The sequence below is a fragment of the Ursus americanus genome, chromosome 5 (assembly GCF_024610735.1).
Source record: "Ursus americanus isolate L20-20 chromosome 5, mUrsAme1.1.p, whole genome shotgun sequence".
Lineage (NCBI taxonomy): Eukaryota > Metazoa > Chordata > Mammalia > Carnivora > Ursidae > Ursus > Ursus americanus.
Window position 1 is genome coordinate 70,909,564 of NC_142131.1, and position 15,024 is coordinate 70,924,587.

The 15,024-nt window shown below is 33.9% G+C and overlaps 1 protein-coding gene across 5 annotated transcripts in view; it reads right to left on the minus strand.

Annotated features, from left to right (window-relative positions):
* Positions 1-15,024, minus strand: part of DMXL1 (Dmx like 1) — a 128,548-nt gene that overhangs the window by 96,008 nt on the left and 17,516 nt on the right. For all 5 annotated transcript variants that reach the window (XM_045794874.2, XM_045794877.2, XM_045794876.2 and 2 more), the window contains exons 3-7: positions 13,445-13,516; positions 10,745-10,823; positions 5,977-6,109; positions 1,699-1,765; positions 435-613 (exon numbers count right to left, since the gene is read on the minus strand). In XM_045794874.2, coding sequence (XP_045650830.2) covers positions 435-613; positions 1,699-1,765; positions 5,977-6,109; positions 10,745-10,823; positions 13,445-13,516 — 530 coding nt within the window. The remainder of the gene's footprint in view (positions 1-434; positions 614-1,698; positions 1,766-5,976; positions 6,110-10,744; positions 10,824-13,444; positions 13,517-15,024) is intronic.

A 15,024-nucleotide genomic window follows, 5' to 3' on the forward strand; every position in this document is an offset into this window, starting at 1 on the left:
TCGGATACAGTTAAAGAAATGTTTGAGGCCTCACGGTATATCCTCTCAATAAAACTGTTAAAAACAAAAAGGAAACCAGAGGAGATACACAAAGAAGTTACCAAATTAGGGAGCGAAATGTGAAAAACTCCACAAAAATGGCAATATGGGGAATGACTAAAAAACAAAAGAACGGGACACCTAACACAGAGAAGGAAAGGTGTACAACTCTGTCACTTAAAGGCATCAAAGATGGAAGTAAAGTATCCTTTCACATGGCTCTCCTCTGAAGCATCAATCATAGCTGACCCATGGCTAGACATCTGCAGGCCAAGGACTGTGTAATATTACTAAAATCTTCCTAGGCAATAGCTATAGATTCTTAAAGTGAGAAGAGCAATCAATGTCAAAATGACATTCTCTTAATACACAGACAAAGTAACTAAATCGCTGACCTAGGCATGTATTTGCTTGTTTTACGCCAGGAAAATCCATTTACAGCTCGAGGATGGGCCAGATATACAAAGGAAAAGTCCATTTCTCCTTGGGAGTGTTTTTCTGAACTTTTATCCGGAGAGGTAACAGCTGTCCGCCAGTTTTCTACATTATACCATACCTTTAAAAGACAGTCATCCTAATGAGAAAAAAAAAAGAAAAACATCCACATCAGAATTAAATTAAAGATTCAGTCAAACAGCAAAGGTAAGAATTTTCTCCCCAATCACAGAACTTTAGGGATGAGAGGAATGGTGGGGTCCAGAGGAACTGAGAAGAAAATCTCTAATTCTGATACTTTTCTTTCAGCATTCCATAATTGTGTTTTGAGAATTAAAGTGCGTGAATGTATACTTTGTAAGGAATGGATCAAGGAAAATGCTAGTTATCATACACTATGCTAAATGGAGTCACTGAAGAAGACTGATAGATGAAGGGCTCATTTTCCCACTTAGCCAAACATCAAATAAGAAATCATTACCACCAGCAGGCTTATGAAGACTGCTAATTTTTGAAAACAAGAGTTTTCATCAAGTATCATATGAATGTTCAAAGTAAATGTTGGCAATGATAATAATGAGTTAATAGCTACTACTATATAAAATATTCTAAGTACAATTAAAATGGCATCTCTTAATTTGGGGAGTAAGGGAAAAACAAGGGGACTAGAATGTACCAGGTTCTGCTTTTAAGCTATAATTGCATTCTGATGCTTACAGTCAACCAGAATAAACAGCTTCACTTCTCTCCTAACAAAAACCTCCCTGAGGATTTAGGGTATCTCACATCCTCTGTCTACAGAAAGCTACAATCCATGAGAACAATGAACTTCACACATGGAGTTGTAAAAGTGAACTATTCGGTGAACCAATAATTACAAATAAATAATTTCAAGGAAATATACTATTCTGACATCAGCAGGTAAAAACGTGAAAATGATTACAAATATCCTCCTAGAAAGTCTGTAAGTTCTTGTATTTGCTCAAAAAGATTAACCACTGGACCAATATCAAAAAGTTGGTAAATGGCAGATTTATATCCAGATATACCTTTAAGTCTTTGTTTCAATTATACCATATTGCCTTTTAACACAATAATATTTAGCCAATTTTTGCATTTAACATTTTAATAGAAAATATTTTCAATGTAAATAAATTAATGAAGCCAGTTCATGTTTCTGATGTCTCAAAATAAACCAATAGCAATAGCATTTTCACAAATTACCTTCCCAGCAGTGGCAAAAAATTCTCCATCTGGTGAAAATTTCATTAAATGAATTTGGGAAGCAGTTCTGTAAATCAAACAGGTAAGAAATAATTTTTAAGGAAAATTAGAGAGAATTCAATATTACTTCTATAAACTACGTTCAGCAACTTGCTTCAAATAATGGAAAATTTTGTGATAACACAAGTTTCAAACTCAATTTTAAGTATACCTCACATATATAAAATAAAAAGTATAAATGTTTAAATTAAATATAAAAATTATTTTATGTGAAATTATCTAAGAATCTTGCAAGAATGACTGCTATTATCAGTCTTTAAAGCATAGGACAAAGAATCATAGCTCTCATTGCCTTAGAATATGAGAAAGAGAAAGATTTCATTTTCCAGTTTGGAAATCTAATTTTCAAAGCCATTAGATACCTATATTTTAACATACACTTTCATGGACAATACATCAAGATTTTGAAATGAATTCTCGCTTAAGGTAGCATTTACCTAATTAAAGATTATGTGCGGGATACTGGGGGACTTGCAAGCTGGCCGGAGTCAGCCTCCCGGCTTCACCTACACACTTGGTGCACACTTGCCTTTTTCTTCTTCAAGCAGCTTTGGCTCTTGTCCCTTCATTGCCTGCCTTCCCTTCCGGCTACCCTGTACACTGATCTCAAGACCACCCTCACTATCACTGCTTTCCTTTTCTTCACCCAATTTCCTGCTTAGACAGATTCATCTTTAATTTATTTGTGAAGGAGGCCAAAGAGGAATTCTGTCACAGTTTATTCCAAATTAAAATAACTTCTTCTAGGAAACAAACTGAAGGTTGCTGGAGGAGAGATGGGGGTGGGGTGGGATAACTGGGTGATGGGCATTAAGGAGGGCATGTGATGTAATGAGCACTGGGTGTTACAGGCAACTGATGAAACACTAAATTCTACCTCTGAAACTAATAAAAACATTAACTTTTCTTCTTGATTTTAAATGTAAAAAATATGTAATAGAAAATATTGATACATATGTATGAAAAGAAGAAAATGAAATCATCAGTTTCACCACTACCACACACCCATTCCCAGGCAAAACCATTGCTAACATTTTAAGACACAGACTTCCAGACCCATCTCTCCACCCTCTCTACTTTTTGTGATAGGATATGAGGAAGGAGGGGATGGAAAGTGAGGTCATATTTACAATTTGCTTTGTAATATTTATTTTAAAGTATGTAACAAACATGTTTGCATATCAATGTGTATAGGTCTGTATTATCTTACTGGCTATGCTATTCCACTACAGATATATGCAATGCCTCAAAATAATTTAACCATTCACTGCTTTTTTCTCATTTTTGCTGCTATAAAAAAACTGGTGCAGCGAACATTCTTGTATATGCATTTTTATGCATCTGGTTAATTCTGAGGACATTCTTAAAACAAATAATTAAAAGTGCCTGATCTTCATGGCAGTCCTCTCCATGACTATGACCTTTGTCTCTAGGTCTTCTCAAAAGAGCAGTTAAGGCAGGTCCTTTTAAAGGGGAAATCAGTCCTCAGTGCTCTCCCGGCTCAAAATCCTCAAAAGAGCTTCCCAACTCGGAATAAAAGGCAAAAGCCTCACAATAACCTCTAAGCGGCCTTTACTCCAGACACAAGCTACGCACACCCTGACCACAGAGTCTGCGCTCGAGGTTCCCTCTGCCTGCAGCGTCCTTCGCCTGCTCCCTCAAGTCCCTCAGGTCTACACTCAGAAGTCACCTCTACTCTTCTTCCCCTTATCCTACTTACTTTTCTCTATCGTACTACCGATCTTCATCTAACATGTATAAAAAGTGTTTTAAACGCATCACAAAAGGAATGTGATCAAACTCGATGTTTTAAATGTGTTCCAGTTAGTGTAATGATCAGCTGCTTCTAAACTGAAACCCGAGTGCCATGGCTTTTCTGCTTAATTAAATAACCATCTCAAACAAATAGTATGTCTAATCCTAGTTATTACTGTAGACCCTGACCTTGATTTAACTTAAGATTCTTCCCCTCTCCCAAATGCACGAAACACATTTCAAATTCTCAGTTGAACCCACAGAAGCCCTGCGGTGAAGGCAATATAACACTTTGCTGCTTCCTCTCCACAAGCTTACAGGAACTCTTGCTAAAGAATTTTCTATGCAAAATCCTATTCCCTCTCCATAGGTTAACCCTTTTTAAAACCTATGATCTAGCTGAGGGGTGCAAAATACATGGAACCAGCTGCTCTGAAACCTCTTTTCTAAACTCTCTATACCAGGTCTACCTTACTCTTGCTTTGGGATCTGATATATTTCTTATTACTGTTTCATATTAAAACTGACTCAGGAAAAATGCCATTTAACATTCTGTCATATGGATTTACTGGTTTATAGTCTCTCTCTCCCTACCTGATCAGTGCTATAATCCAAGTACTTTTACCACTGCCTGAAACATGATAAACACTCAGCAAATATTTGCTGTATGAATGAATGAAACTTGGAGTTAGTATCTCAAGGGTATTAAAGAAATTAAGCCTGTTGATTCATACTTCCAAATTGCTTTACAGAAAAATACCAACTGTACTCCCTTATTTCAGAATATAAGAGTACCTGTTCTCCAAACACTCACTAATAATGTATATATTATTCATCCTATTCTTTCTGGATATTTTGCATTTCTTGATTTTGAGTGAGGTCCATCAACTCTTACTTAATTTGCTATTATTCCTATGTACCACCATTTACAATTTTTCTCTTCATTGTCCATTTTTGTTTACTATTATCTGTTTTTTTCCTAGTTAGTTTTTAAGACCTCCTTTTAAAAAAGGCATTAACTACAAATTGCAAATATTTCCCCTCAACTTTTTAGTTTCCTTGCTTTACAGAAACTTTTTATTGATACAGTTCCAACTATTGATGTTTTCCTTTCCCTTCCTGTCAGTTTCTAGTTCTGGTATCATACCTAGAAAGTCTTCCCCAACCTAAGGCAGCATTTTTCATGCAACAGCTATAGAACATAAACATCAAATGTTAAATTTCCTAGTAGCCACATTTTTAAAAAGTAAAAAGAAACAGGTGAAATTATTCTATTTAAGGGGAGCCTGGGTGGCTCATTGGTTAAGCATCTGGCTTCAGCTCAGGTCATGATCCTGGAATCCCAGGGATCCAGCCCCCTGCCTCTGTGCTCAGAGAGGAGCCTGCTTCTCCCTCTCCCTCTGCCCCTCCCACCGCCCATGTGCGCACTCACGCGCTTACAGGCTCTCTCTCTCTCTCTAGCTCACTCTCTCTCAAATAAATGAAATCTGAAAAAAATAATAAATTATTTTATGTAAGCTGATATATCAAAAATATTACCATTTCAACATGTATCAATTAAAAAATTAGCGATATTTTAAATTGTTTTCCTTTGCGTTAAGTTCTTGAAATCCAGTGTATATCGTATACCTACAGCTCATCTCAATTCAGACTGGTCACATTTCAAGGGCTCAAAAGTGGTATGTCACTAGTTGCTACCATAATGGACACTGCAGTTCTAAATTACAAAAATTCACCTGTATTTTCTTCTAGTATTTGTTTCATTGTATAGAAATTCAATGGTTCCTTCTTTTGACACTGAATGTGGTGTCAGGTATGAAACAGACTCTAATTTCATTTTCTCCACAGAGCTACCAAGTTTGCCCCATGATGTAAAATGACACTTTATATATTGAATCTCCCTGTAACTGTGTCTAATCCTGGACCCTAATCTATTTCTACATCAAAAACAAACTGCTTGACCAGCTCTAGCTTTAGATCATTTTACTATGCTATCTTCATTCTTTTCTTTCAGTTTCCCTGATTTTTCCATATTTAACCTTCTAAAAGAAGTTTAAAACTATGCTCAAAAGTAGAAATTCCAATGGAATTTTGACAAGGATATGTTCAATACATAAAGTAACTTGGGAAAAATACACTTCTTCACAAAAGGAAAACTTCTAGTCAAAAGCATGGAAAGTGTCTCTGTCTCCTTTTGTATAATTTAGCAAGTTTCTACTTAATGATAATCATACAAGCTTAACAAATTTCTTATGTCTCTTTCCAGGTGTTTTATTCAATAATTAAAAAAACTGGATCTGCTGACATGGGAAATAGTGCATCCCCTGTGTATAAGAAAAGACCTATCACAGAATAAAAAATCAATACTTCTATGTTAGTGTAGTTTTACACAAACTAAAAGACATTCACAATAAAACCCACATGAACAGGTTTATCACTTTAATCCCCTAATTAATTGCTTACTTGCAATGCCAAATGCATCTCCAGTCCCCCAAATTAAGATCTGTTTTATCTGGATTTTCATCTTCAGATGGTTTCTCCAAGTTAGCATTGGACCACAGTTGCAAACAGCTAGAACCAGTTAAAAGACGATTGCCTAAAAATATATATACATTATTCACCATTTATTATTTATTTAATTAGTGAGTTAAGTCACACGGTCAAGAGTTTCATATAATACTATAAAAATAACACAACTTCTAAGAAAAGTTAAATAACGAAAAGATTTGGGGGAAAGAAAGAGGCTGTATTTTAATTTTGTTGAAGCAGCTTGGGAAAAAAGGGAATAGGTCGTATAATCTCTGATTTAACAAACATTTAATGAGCATCTTCTTTGTACCAAGCACTGCACTAGCCACTGGGGGGGGGGATACAATGACAAGTGAAGCACTGTCCTTTTTCATGATGACTTCACATTCTGGTAGAGACATACTGTAAAGAGAGACATGAAGTCATACAAGTTCAAATATATTCCCAAGAATGATTCATAATCTGGTTTATGGTTAAGGAATAAGGTATACAGTAGACTTAGAAAAAGAAATAAGGTTGGAAAAGTTTCTGGAGTCAGACTGTAAAGCATTTTCGAAGTTTGTAAGGATTTGGACCTTGTTATAGATAGTTGGGAGCTTTAAGTCTGTGGGGGTTATGTAAGTGGATCTGTATTTTAGAACAAGGGGTCTGAACTAGGGTGGGGAGATGTCAACAGATGGACTTGAAGAGGACTGTAAAGCTCCCTCTGCTGAGATAATATGCAAAATTTATCTGTATAGCATGTACAAATTTTCTAGAGAGGTAATTCATAATTTTCACCATGCTTTCAAAGACTTCACTACACAAAGAAAGGTAAAGATTCTTTTTAAAAACTAAGACTAGAGATAGATGAGATGAGGAATAACAAAAACACAGGGAAACCTGGTTAACTGACTATAATACACAAAGGAAATCATGAGGATCTGAATCAAATATGAAAATAAAAGCAAGGATTTGAAAGCCATTTCAAAAGCAGAATTTTCAAGGCTTGACACCAACTAAAAAACAGGAGATACAAGAGGTTTCAAGGACAGATTTCAACTTATGACTTGGGTAACTGAGGAGAAGGCTATGTTGTCATCCAATCAAAAAAGAGAAAGAAAGAGACACAACTGTGGTCAAAAAGTTTAAAATAAGTAAGGCATTCACTTTGGCAATTAAGGACTGTGGAATTGTGTATCTCTAGAAAGATCACTTTACTTCAAAAGGAAAGTGGGTCTGTAACAAAACAGACTGTAGATCAGTAACTCTTGTGTCTAAATCCCAAATAAGTCACTTAGTTAGTCATGTGAATTTGATCTAGTGGGACAAACTCTGAGCCTCAATTTTCTTCTCACCTATAAAATCGTAAGTGTGATAGAGCTATTGCAATGATTAGCTATAATATGTATACCCCATCTAACACAGGCCAGGCACTTAGCAGAAGCTCAATAAATAGTAGCAACTAGATAGAAAGCCTCATGAACAGATAAAAACAGCTTAGAAAGCACCAATGAGACATTCCATTTACATTTGGTTATTATTCCACTGTTTAGAATAACAACAGACACAAGTTTTCTTTTTTTAAAACTGAGATATAACTTACATATAACATTATATTCATTGCAGGTGTACAACATAATGATCTGATTTTGCATATACTGCAAAATGGTCAGCACAGTAAATCTAGTTAACATCTGTCACCACAATTGGTTACAATTTTTTTCTTGTGATGCCAGAATTTCTAAGATCTACTTTCTCAGCAACTTTCAAATATACAATTAAGTATTGTTAACTATGGTCACCATGCTGTACATTACATCCTCAGGACTTGTATATTTTATAACTAGAATTTTGTACCTTTTGTACCACCCCCCCTCACGTATTTCATCTACCCCTCATTCCTGCCTCTGGCAATCGCCAATCTCACCTCTGTATTTATGAGCTTGGTTTCTACAAATTTTCTTTAACATAAGCTGAAGTTGAATTAAGACACAGCATGAAGGATTAAGAGATTAATATAGAATACAAAATAATTCTAGTTATGAAATGATACAAAAATAGTTAAGGTGTGGTACAGTATACTGACCTGAATACAAAGGGTGGAGGTATGAATAGTAAAGTAGGGAAACAAAGCATACATAAAAAGTCTTAAAGAGAAAATCTTATGATTTAAGCCAGATGCCATAGTGGATCTGGAGAAAATACAAAGGTACTACAGTCAATTTAGTAGGATCATCTGAAAAAATTTCTTTATATTCCAATACCTGGCATATAGTTAAGTATCAATCAAAACCAAAATACTAGTACTTCACTTAAAATATTTAAAATCTGTTTATAAATAATTAAAGCTCACTTGCAAAAATAATATACTAATTGCTTCCAAATATTTATTATGACAATAACCCATTTCTTAACCAAACCATTAAATTTTAAACTTTTTGATTATAAAAGGAAAAATAATAAATTTCTATGTGAATTTTAACTTAATCATAATAAAGAGATAATGGTCATAAGCTGTTGTCAAGTCACTACTAGATAGTTAAGAAAATAAGTAATTATCTTTTGATACAACTCTGTAATGATGACAGAGGAATTTAACATTAATATTATCCTCCAAAGCATTAGTACTGATAGACCAATGGTACAAAATTTCCAAGCAACTATTATGTTATTACTAAAGAAATATCACTTAATTCTAACGTGAAATGTTTTTATTGCAGTTATAAATATGACGCTTCAAGTAGCTAGTTTACTTGCTAACACTATTTTTATAGGGCTCTTATCATTTACCAAGTACTTTCAAATACACTACCATATCTGATCATTAAAAACCTAGCTTGTGAAATAGATATTACCTGAATTTACAAGAGAGTTAACCATTCTTGATCTGTTAAGTAATTTCATGATCATAAAACTTATAGCCAAATATGTGAACATTTACTGAAAGCCCCAAATGGTCCCCCCAAAAATAAAATACTGAATAAAATAGAATCTCAGCCCTTGTCTAATCAAAAATTTAAACAATGTCAACAAATAATTACAATAGAATGTTGGGCTATAATAGAATAACCCTATAATATATCATCCATATAGGAACTTTTTTGAGAGCAGAAGGTGACACTATTAACAATCACTGGAGAAACAGGCATTAACTGGGACATAAGTCTCACTATCTATAGTAGAGTTACACATAAATGGCTGTACTAAACTAAATGGCAAATATGAACCCAGGTCTGACCTCTTTCTACTGTATGCATAAAATATACATATAGGTTACCTGCTAGAAGGCATCAATCCTACATCCTTACATAAGAAAAAGCATTTTAAGGGGCGCCTGGGTGGCACAGCGGTTAAGCGCTTGCCTTCGGCTCAGGGCGTGATCCCGGCGTTCTGGGATCGAGCCCCACATCAGGCTCCTCTGCTATGAGCCTGCTTCTTCCTCTCCCACTCCCCCTGCTTGTGTTCCCTCTCTCGCTAGCTGTCTCTATCTCTGTCAAATAAATAAATAAAATCTTTAAAAAAAAAAAAAAAAAGCATTTTAAAACACTGATTTTTTTTTTTAAAAAGTATCTCAAAGATAATCTTTATCTTCTAAATAATTTCCAAGCGTTCTGAACTTTGTTTTCTAAATAAACATTTTTTCTCATCCATTTCACCTACTGTATGAAAATGCAAACTATCTTATCTAAACTGATGGCTTCTATGTTTAAACATAACTTCTTATATTCTAGAAATTTCTATATTTTGGATATTGCTATATGGTATGCAAGCATGTCAAATTCCACATGTCCAGACAAAACCTATGTTCCACCATCTATAACTCCTACATATCACTCTTCTTGTGAACACAGATATTCTCAAAATACTCTAAAATCCAACTGTCAAGTAATGTCAATTCTATCACCTAAATCCTTTTCATATCTATACACTCCTTTCATTAGTCATTCAACATTAATTAAGCACCTATTACATTAAAGGTCCTGAACTAAATTCTTATTTCTCATTGAGACTACCGTGAATGCATACTATGCAAAGGTAATTAGGAAAAATTATAAATATTTATCCTCCTGTTCCTTCCAGCTTACTGCTACCAGAAAAATCATACAAAACCATAAATCTTAGCTTGTCAGGAGCCACTTTCAAAACATATATTTTTCTGGATAGTCAAAAGAATTAAAATCAAATACCTTAGCATAACTTTAAAGGCATTCCATAATATGCTGCAGTCTTATCTCCTTATCACCAGACTCATTCCAGCCTCAATGAAGTCCTAAGCATTAAGAGAATGTACCTTATGCTTTCTTTCTCTGTGCCTTTACTCACTGTGGTAGATTGGTAAAAATGGCTTTGGAATTTTTTTTTTAATGCAGAAATACGTAAGTGATACATACAGACATTATCTTTTCTTAGAATTTACTTCTTTTTCTCTCCTCCCATCTATCCCCACTCTCAAAGTTAAAATCTACCTAATCATCGCAGGTCAAAAAGCTCCTCTTCAATGAAACTTCAATTTTCCAGAAAGAATTAAAGTCTCTTTCCCAAAACAACAGGTATTACAGTGAGTATTTGTCTTCATTTCAGTATAAGCTCTAAAAGAACATAATGTTTTACCCATTTTTTATTCCCCACAATGTCACGCAAAGCAGAACTGAAATATAGGACAGTAATAAAAGAAATAGCCTAGCAAGTGATATTTCATTTCAGTTAATCCATTTCTTACCTGAAGGATCCCAAGTTATGTTGTGTGCTATTGATTCCAGAAAAAACTGGCCACTTTTCTGCCATTGACTATATAATTCCTAAAATTAAAATAGAAAAACTCATTTAGCCAATTATTATTGGCAGCTTTTCTCTATCAAATATATACATTCATGCTTATTATTTAGTAATACATGAAGTCATTTTTTTTTTTGAGGTACAAGTGACCATGCAGTCATTTTTAGTGGGGAACAAAATGTTCAATTCAGTTGAGAATAATAAGAAATATGTGATGGAAGAGATTAGTAAGAGAATGAATACCCATTCCTGGAGGTCCAAAAGCCTGTCTTCAGCGTAAACAACCAGTAAGCATGTGCCACTTTGGACAGCATTCTCGTTAACCTCATATTTTTAAAATTACAATGATTACCTTATATTATTATAGTTACGAAGGTTTAATTTTAAATGTATATGTGTCTGTGCTATCTGAAGCTTCCTTCTCTTTTAATGTTTTATCCTCACCTGAGATCAAAAAGTACGTGTGAAAACTCAGATTACGAGATGTAACACTTCCATTATATAAGATTTTTTTCATTCATTAAAGCAACAGTTTTTCAAAAAATTTTACCTGTAAACCAGTAAGAAATATATGTTGCAATAGGACCCAAACACACACACACACACACACACACACACACACACACACACACACACAAATGCAATCTAGGTTTACCCTTACTACATGTGATGCACTCTTAACATTTTCCATTTTACTTCCTTTCCTTTTAAGTTCAGGCTATGGGCTACTAAGTTGATTTCACTAACCTCTAAAAGACTGAAACCCATAAACAATCTTTTAATGTAGTGGTTCTTATACTTTAGTACAATAACCTGAGATGTTTACTAAGAATTCAGATTTCTGAGACACATATCCAAAGGTTCAGGCTCAAAAAAAACAGAATGAGGAATGTGTACTTTAAATGAACACCCCAGGCGATTCTCTACAGGTGGTCTGCAAAATATGCTTTTATGAAACAATGCCTTGTAGGAATGGCTCTTAATCATAGTGCACATCACAGCCCTCTCTAGAAACAGACATAGAAGTGCCTAGGCACAACCCCACATCTACAGATTTAGAAATCCCGAGGGCAGGATCTGGACACATAGTCCAACTAGTGATTCTGAAGTTTTCCTCTCATGAAGAATCACCACCTTAAAAAAAATATTCTAAAATGTACACAGGAAAGGAAATAATACCTCTTTTATGAGAATCTACAGATTCTCTGAGACTCTACCCAGGAATTACAAATTCTGTGTACCTTCCAAGTCCGTTTTTCCATTTGATCCAGTTTTCCCTTTATTCATCAAGCTTTTTCTAAACCCGTTCTGCAAAGTCAGTGCTGCCTATCAATAAACCAGCCTCTTCTCTCTGGCTTTTTGGCATTACATTAAACAATTTTATTTAGTACATGAGAAAATGGGCAGAAACTAAAATTCTTGATTCTACCCTTTGTAATAAAGGCATTTTAACATAACATACCAACTTTTTTTTAAAAAATCAGTTACCTCATTCAATAAATATTTATGGAATACTACTTCAAATAAATCATTCTGAGCAGAGTAATGACTTACTTTTAATACTATCAATTACTAATTCATAGGTTATCAGGGCCTCTAATGTTGGATTCATTAGGTAATACACAACACAAATATAAATCAGTAGAGGACTGTGGACTCTTTTTCCATGAAATTTTTAAATGAGTATCAGTTAACCTAGAGAAAATGTTTTTTCATTAACACATGGTAGGGAAAAGAATGCTCACACTTAGGAATCAATACAGCTGGTTTTACTTAGTTCTGTGGCTCAGCAGCTATTTCAATGGTCAACCAATTAATTTTCTTTGGGGCTCTGCTGTCTTATTTATAAAAAAGAAATAACAGCTGTCATACTAAGACAGAGGGAATTTTAAGATACTAATGAGCTAAGCAAAAATGAAATGAAAAATATTAAAAGATATATAAAAGGTATGTATATTATTAAAACATATTAATTATTTATAGTTAACATACTTCTGCAGTTTTTGACATCATGTTATCATTCTAATATTCCCAGGAATAATGAATAGCTATTAACCAATTTCAGGATTGAGCAAAGAGCCTAATAAGACTGACTGGCTTAGGATCAAATGGCTAGAAAGCAGCAGAGAAATCAAATGGGAAGAAAGCAGTCCTATGGCTCCTAAGATAATGTTCTTAAGACCAACTATGCTGATCCTGAAGACTTTTAAGTCTTAATTAAGTCTTAATTAAGACTCTGCAATTAAAACATGTAACATTAAGAACAAAATACATAAGAAAAAGCAGAACAACTATATACAAGTAGATAATAAAAACTGAAAAGTGCCACCCTTCGCTAGATAATGGTTTTTGCCATTAGCAATAAATCACCGAACTTAAAGTTGTTGACTCTTCAAATACTTATTATAAAAGAAAAATGTCAGAAGAAAAAAAACACATATAATTCATCAACACAATTTGGTTTACTTCTATTTCAATCCAAGATTTAAAACACATTTTAAATATGGAAGTGGCATTTAATGTGTATCTTTTAATTATGGTATAATTTATAGTGATGATCACTCTGATTTTATACTCTTAAAAATAGTGTCTTTTAATACTCAAGACATTTCAATTCCTAAAAGAAAAATGATAAATTACTGACCAAATTTTTCTTTTGCTTCGGTAGGTTAACTGGTTCAAAAACAGAGATAACATTTCCATAGGATGCTGCAATCTTTTAAAAAGAAAAAAGAAAGAAAACTTATGGATATGTTAACTTACTTATGAATCAAAAGAGCAAAAGAAATTAATACTACAACTTAAAATAAGCCCTCCCAACACAACTTCATTTATCAATGCTTGAGAATATCAGTTTTAAGAGACCACCATACTTGAGTCAGAATTCCAGTACTATCACTGAGTAATCAGCAAGATAATCTCTCTGTACCTTAGTGTGTCTACCTATATTTATAATATGCATAATACTATCTTTCTAATGGAATTAGTTTTAGGATTAAAACATCCGTAAAACATCTAGTATATAATTATCTATAAGATAATAGTAAATATTAATACCCTTCCTCATAGAAAAAAAATGTATTGATATATTTCTCGTCAAGTGGAAATTAGATAGGACTTCAAAATCAGTTTCTAGGTTATCTGTCTTCAAAGTTCACAATTCTGTCAGTATGTACTTAGCTTCTTAAAAATAAAACTTAGATCTATTCCTTTGTGAATGCTCTAAGAAATGTATTTTTTTTTTCAATACTCTATTTTGTCTGAGTAACTTTAAGATTTACTCTTTCAATCAATGGCTCTGTTTTATGAGGTGGCTACTATTATAGCTTGGGTGAGCCACAAATGAAGAACAATGAAATATCAGAAATGAGATTGATAGATTTAAAAAAAATGAATGAGGGATAAAAATAAAAGAATATAATCTTGAGAAGAAGGGGGTAAGCAACGAGGATGTACTTTATAATGGAAAAAAACTTTCAATGGCTATTTTTAAGTGTTCTGAGAAGTTCTTAAAATATAGAAATCATCTGCGCTGAGTCGGTCTGGGAGGGAGTATTTAGTTTGGGCTTTTAAGAGTGGTAGGACTTCAAAGAGAACTGAATATTCAATTGTAGAAAAAGGGCATAATACAAGTATGAACACAAGTATAAAGATCAGAAGAGGCAATGTACACCTGAAGGTGACTACCAGCCGAGATGGAACAGAGTGTCCCTTCTAACAGAATGATGTACATGTGTCCAAAAAGGGAAATCTAAGCCAGGTTGTACAGGGCCTCATGCCAAGGTGAACAATTTGAACTTTTCCAAGGTAATTGGAAGCAAAGAATATTTTTAAGCAAATGAATAAGATAAATGCAGATGAATTTTCTCATAAAAATACATCTCGTAGTCCTACAGAGAAAAAAAAGAAACAGTTAGAAAATGACTATAGGGGGCGCCTGCCTTTGGCTCAGGTCATAATCCCAGGGTCCTGGTATGAGCCCTGGGTGGCCTGCTCCCTGCTAGGTGGGGAGCCTGCTTCTCCCTCTCCCTCTGCCACTCCCCCTGCTTGTGCTTTCACTCTCTAATAAATTAATAAAATCTTTAAAAGCAAAATATAAAATAAAATAAAATAAAATAAAATAAAATAAAATAAAATAAAATAAAATGACTGTAAAACCAAATGACCTGTTTATTTTAATCTGGACTGTCATGTAATCTATGTTATCATGAAAACATAACTCAT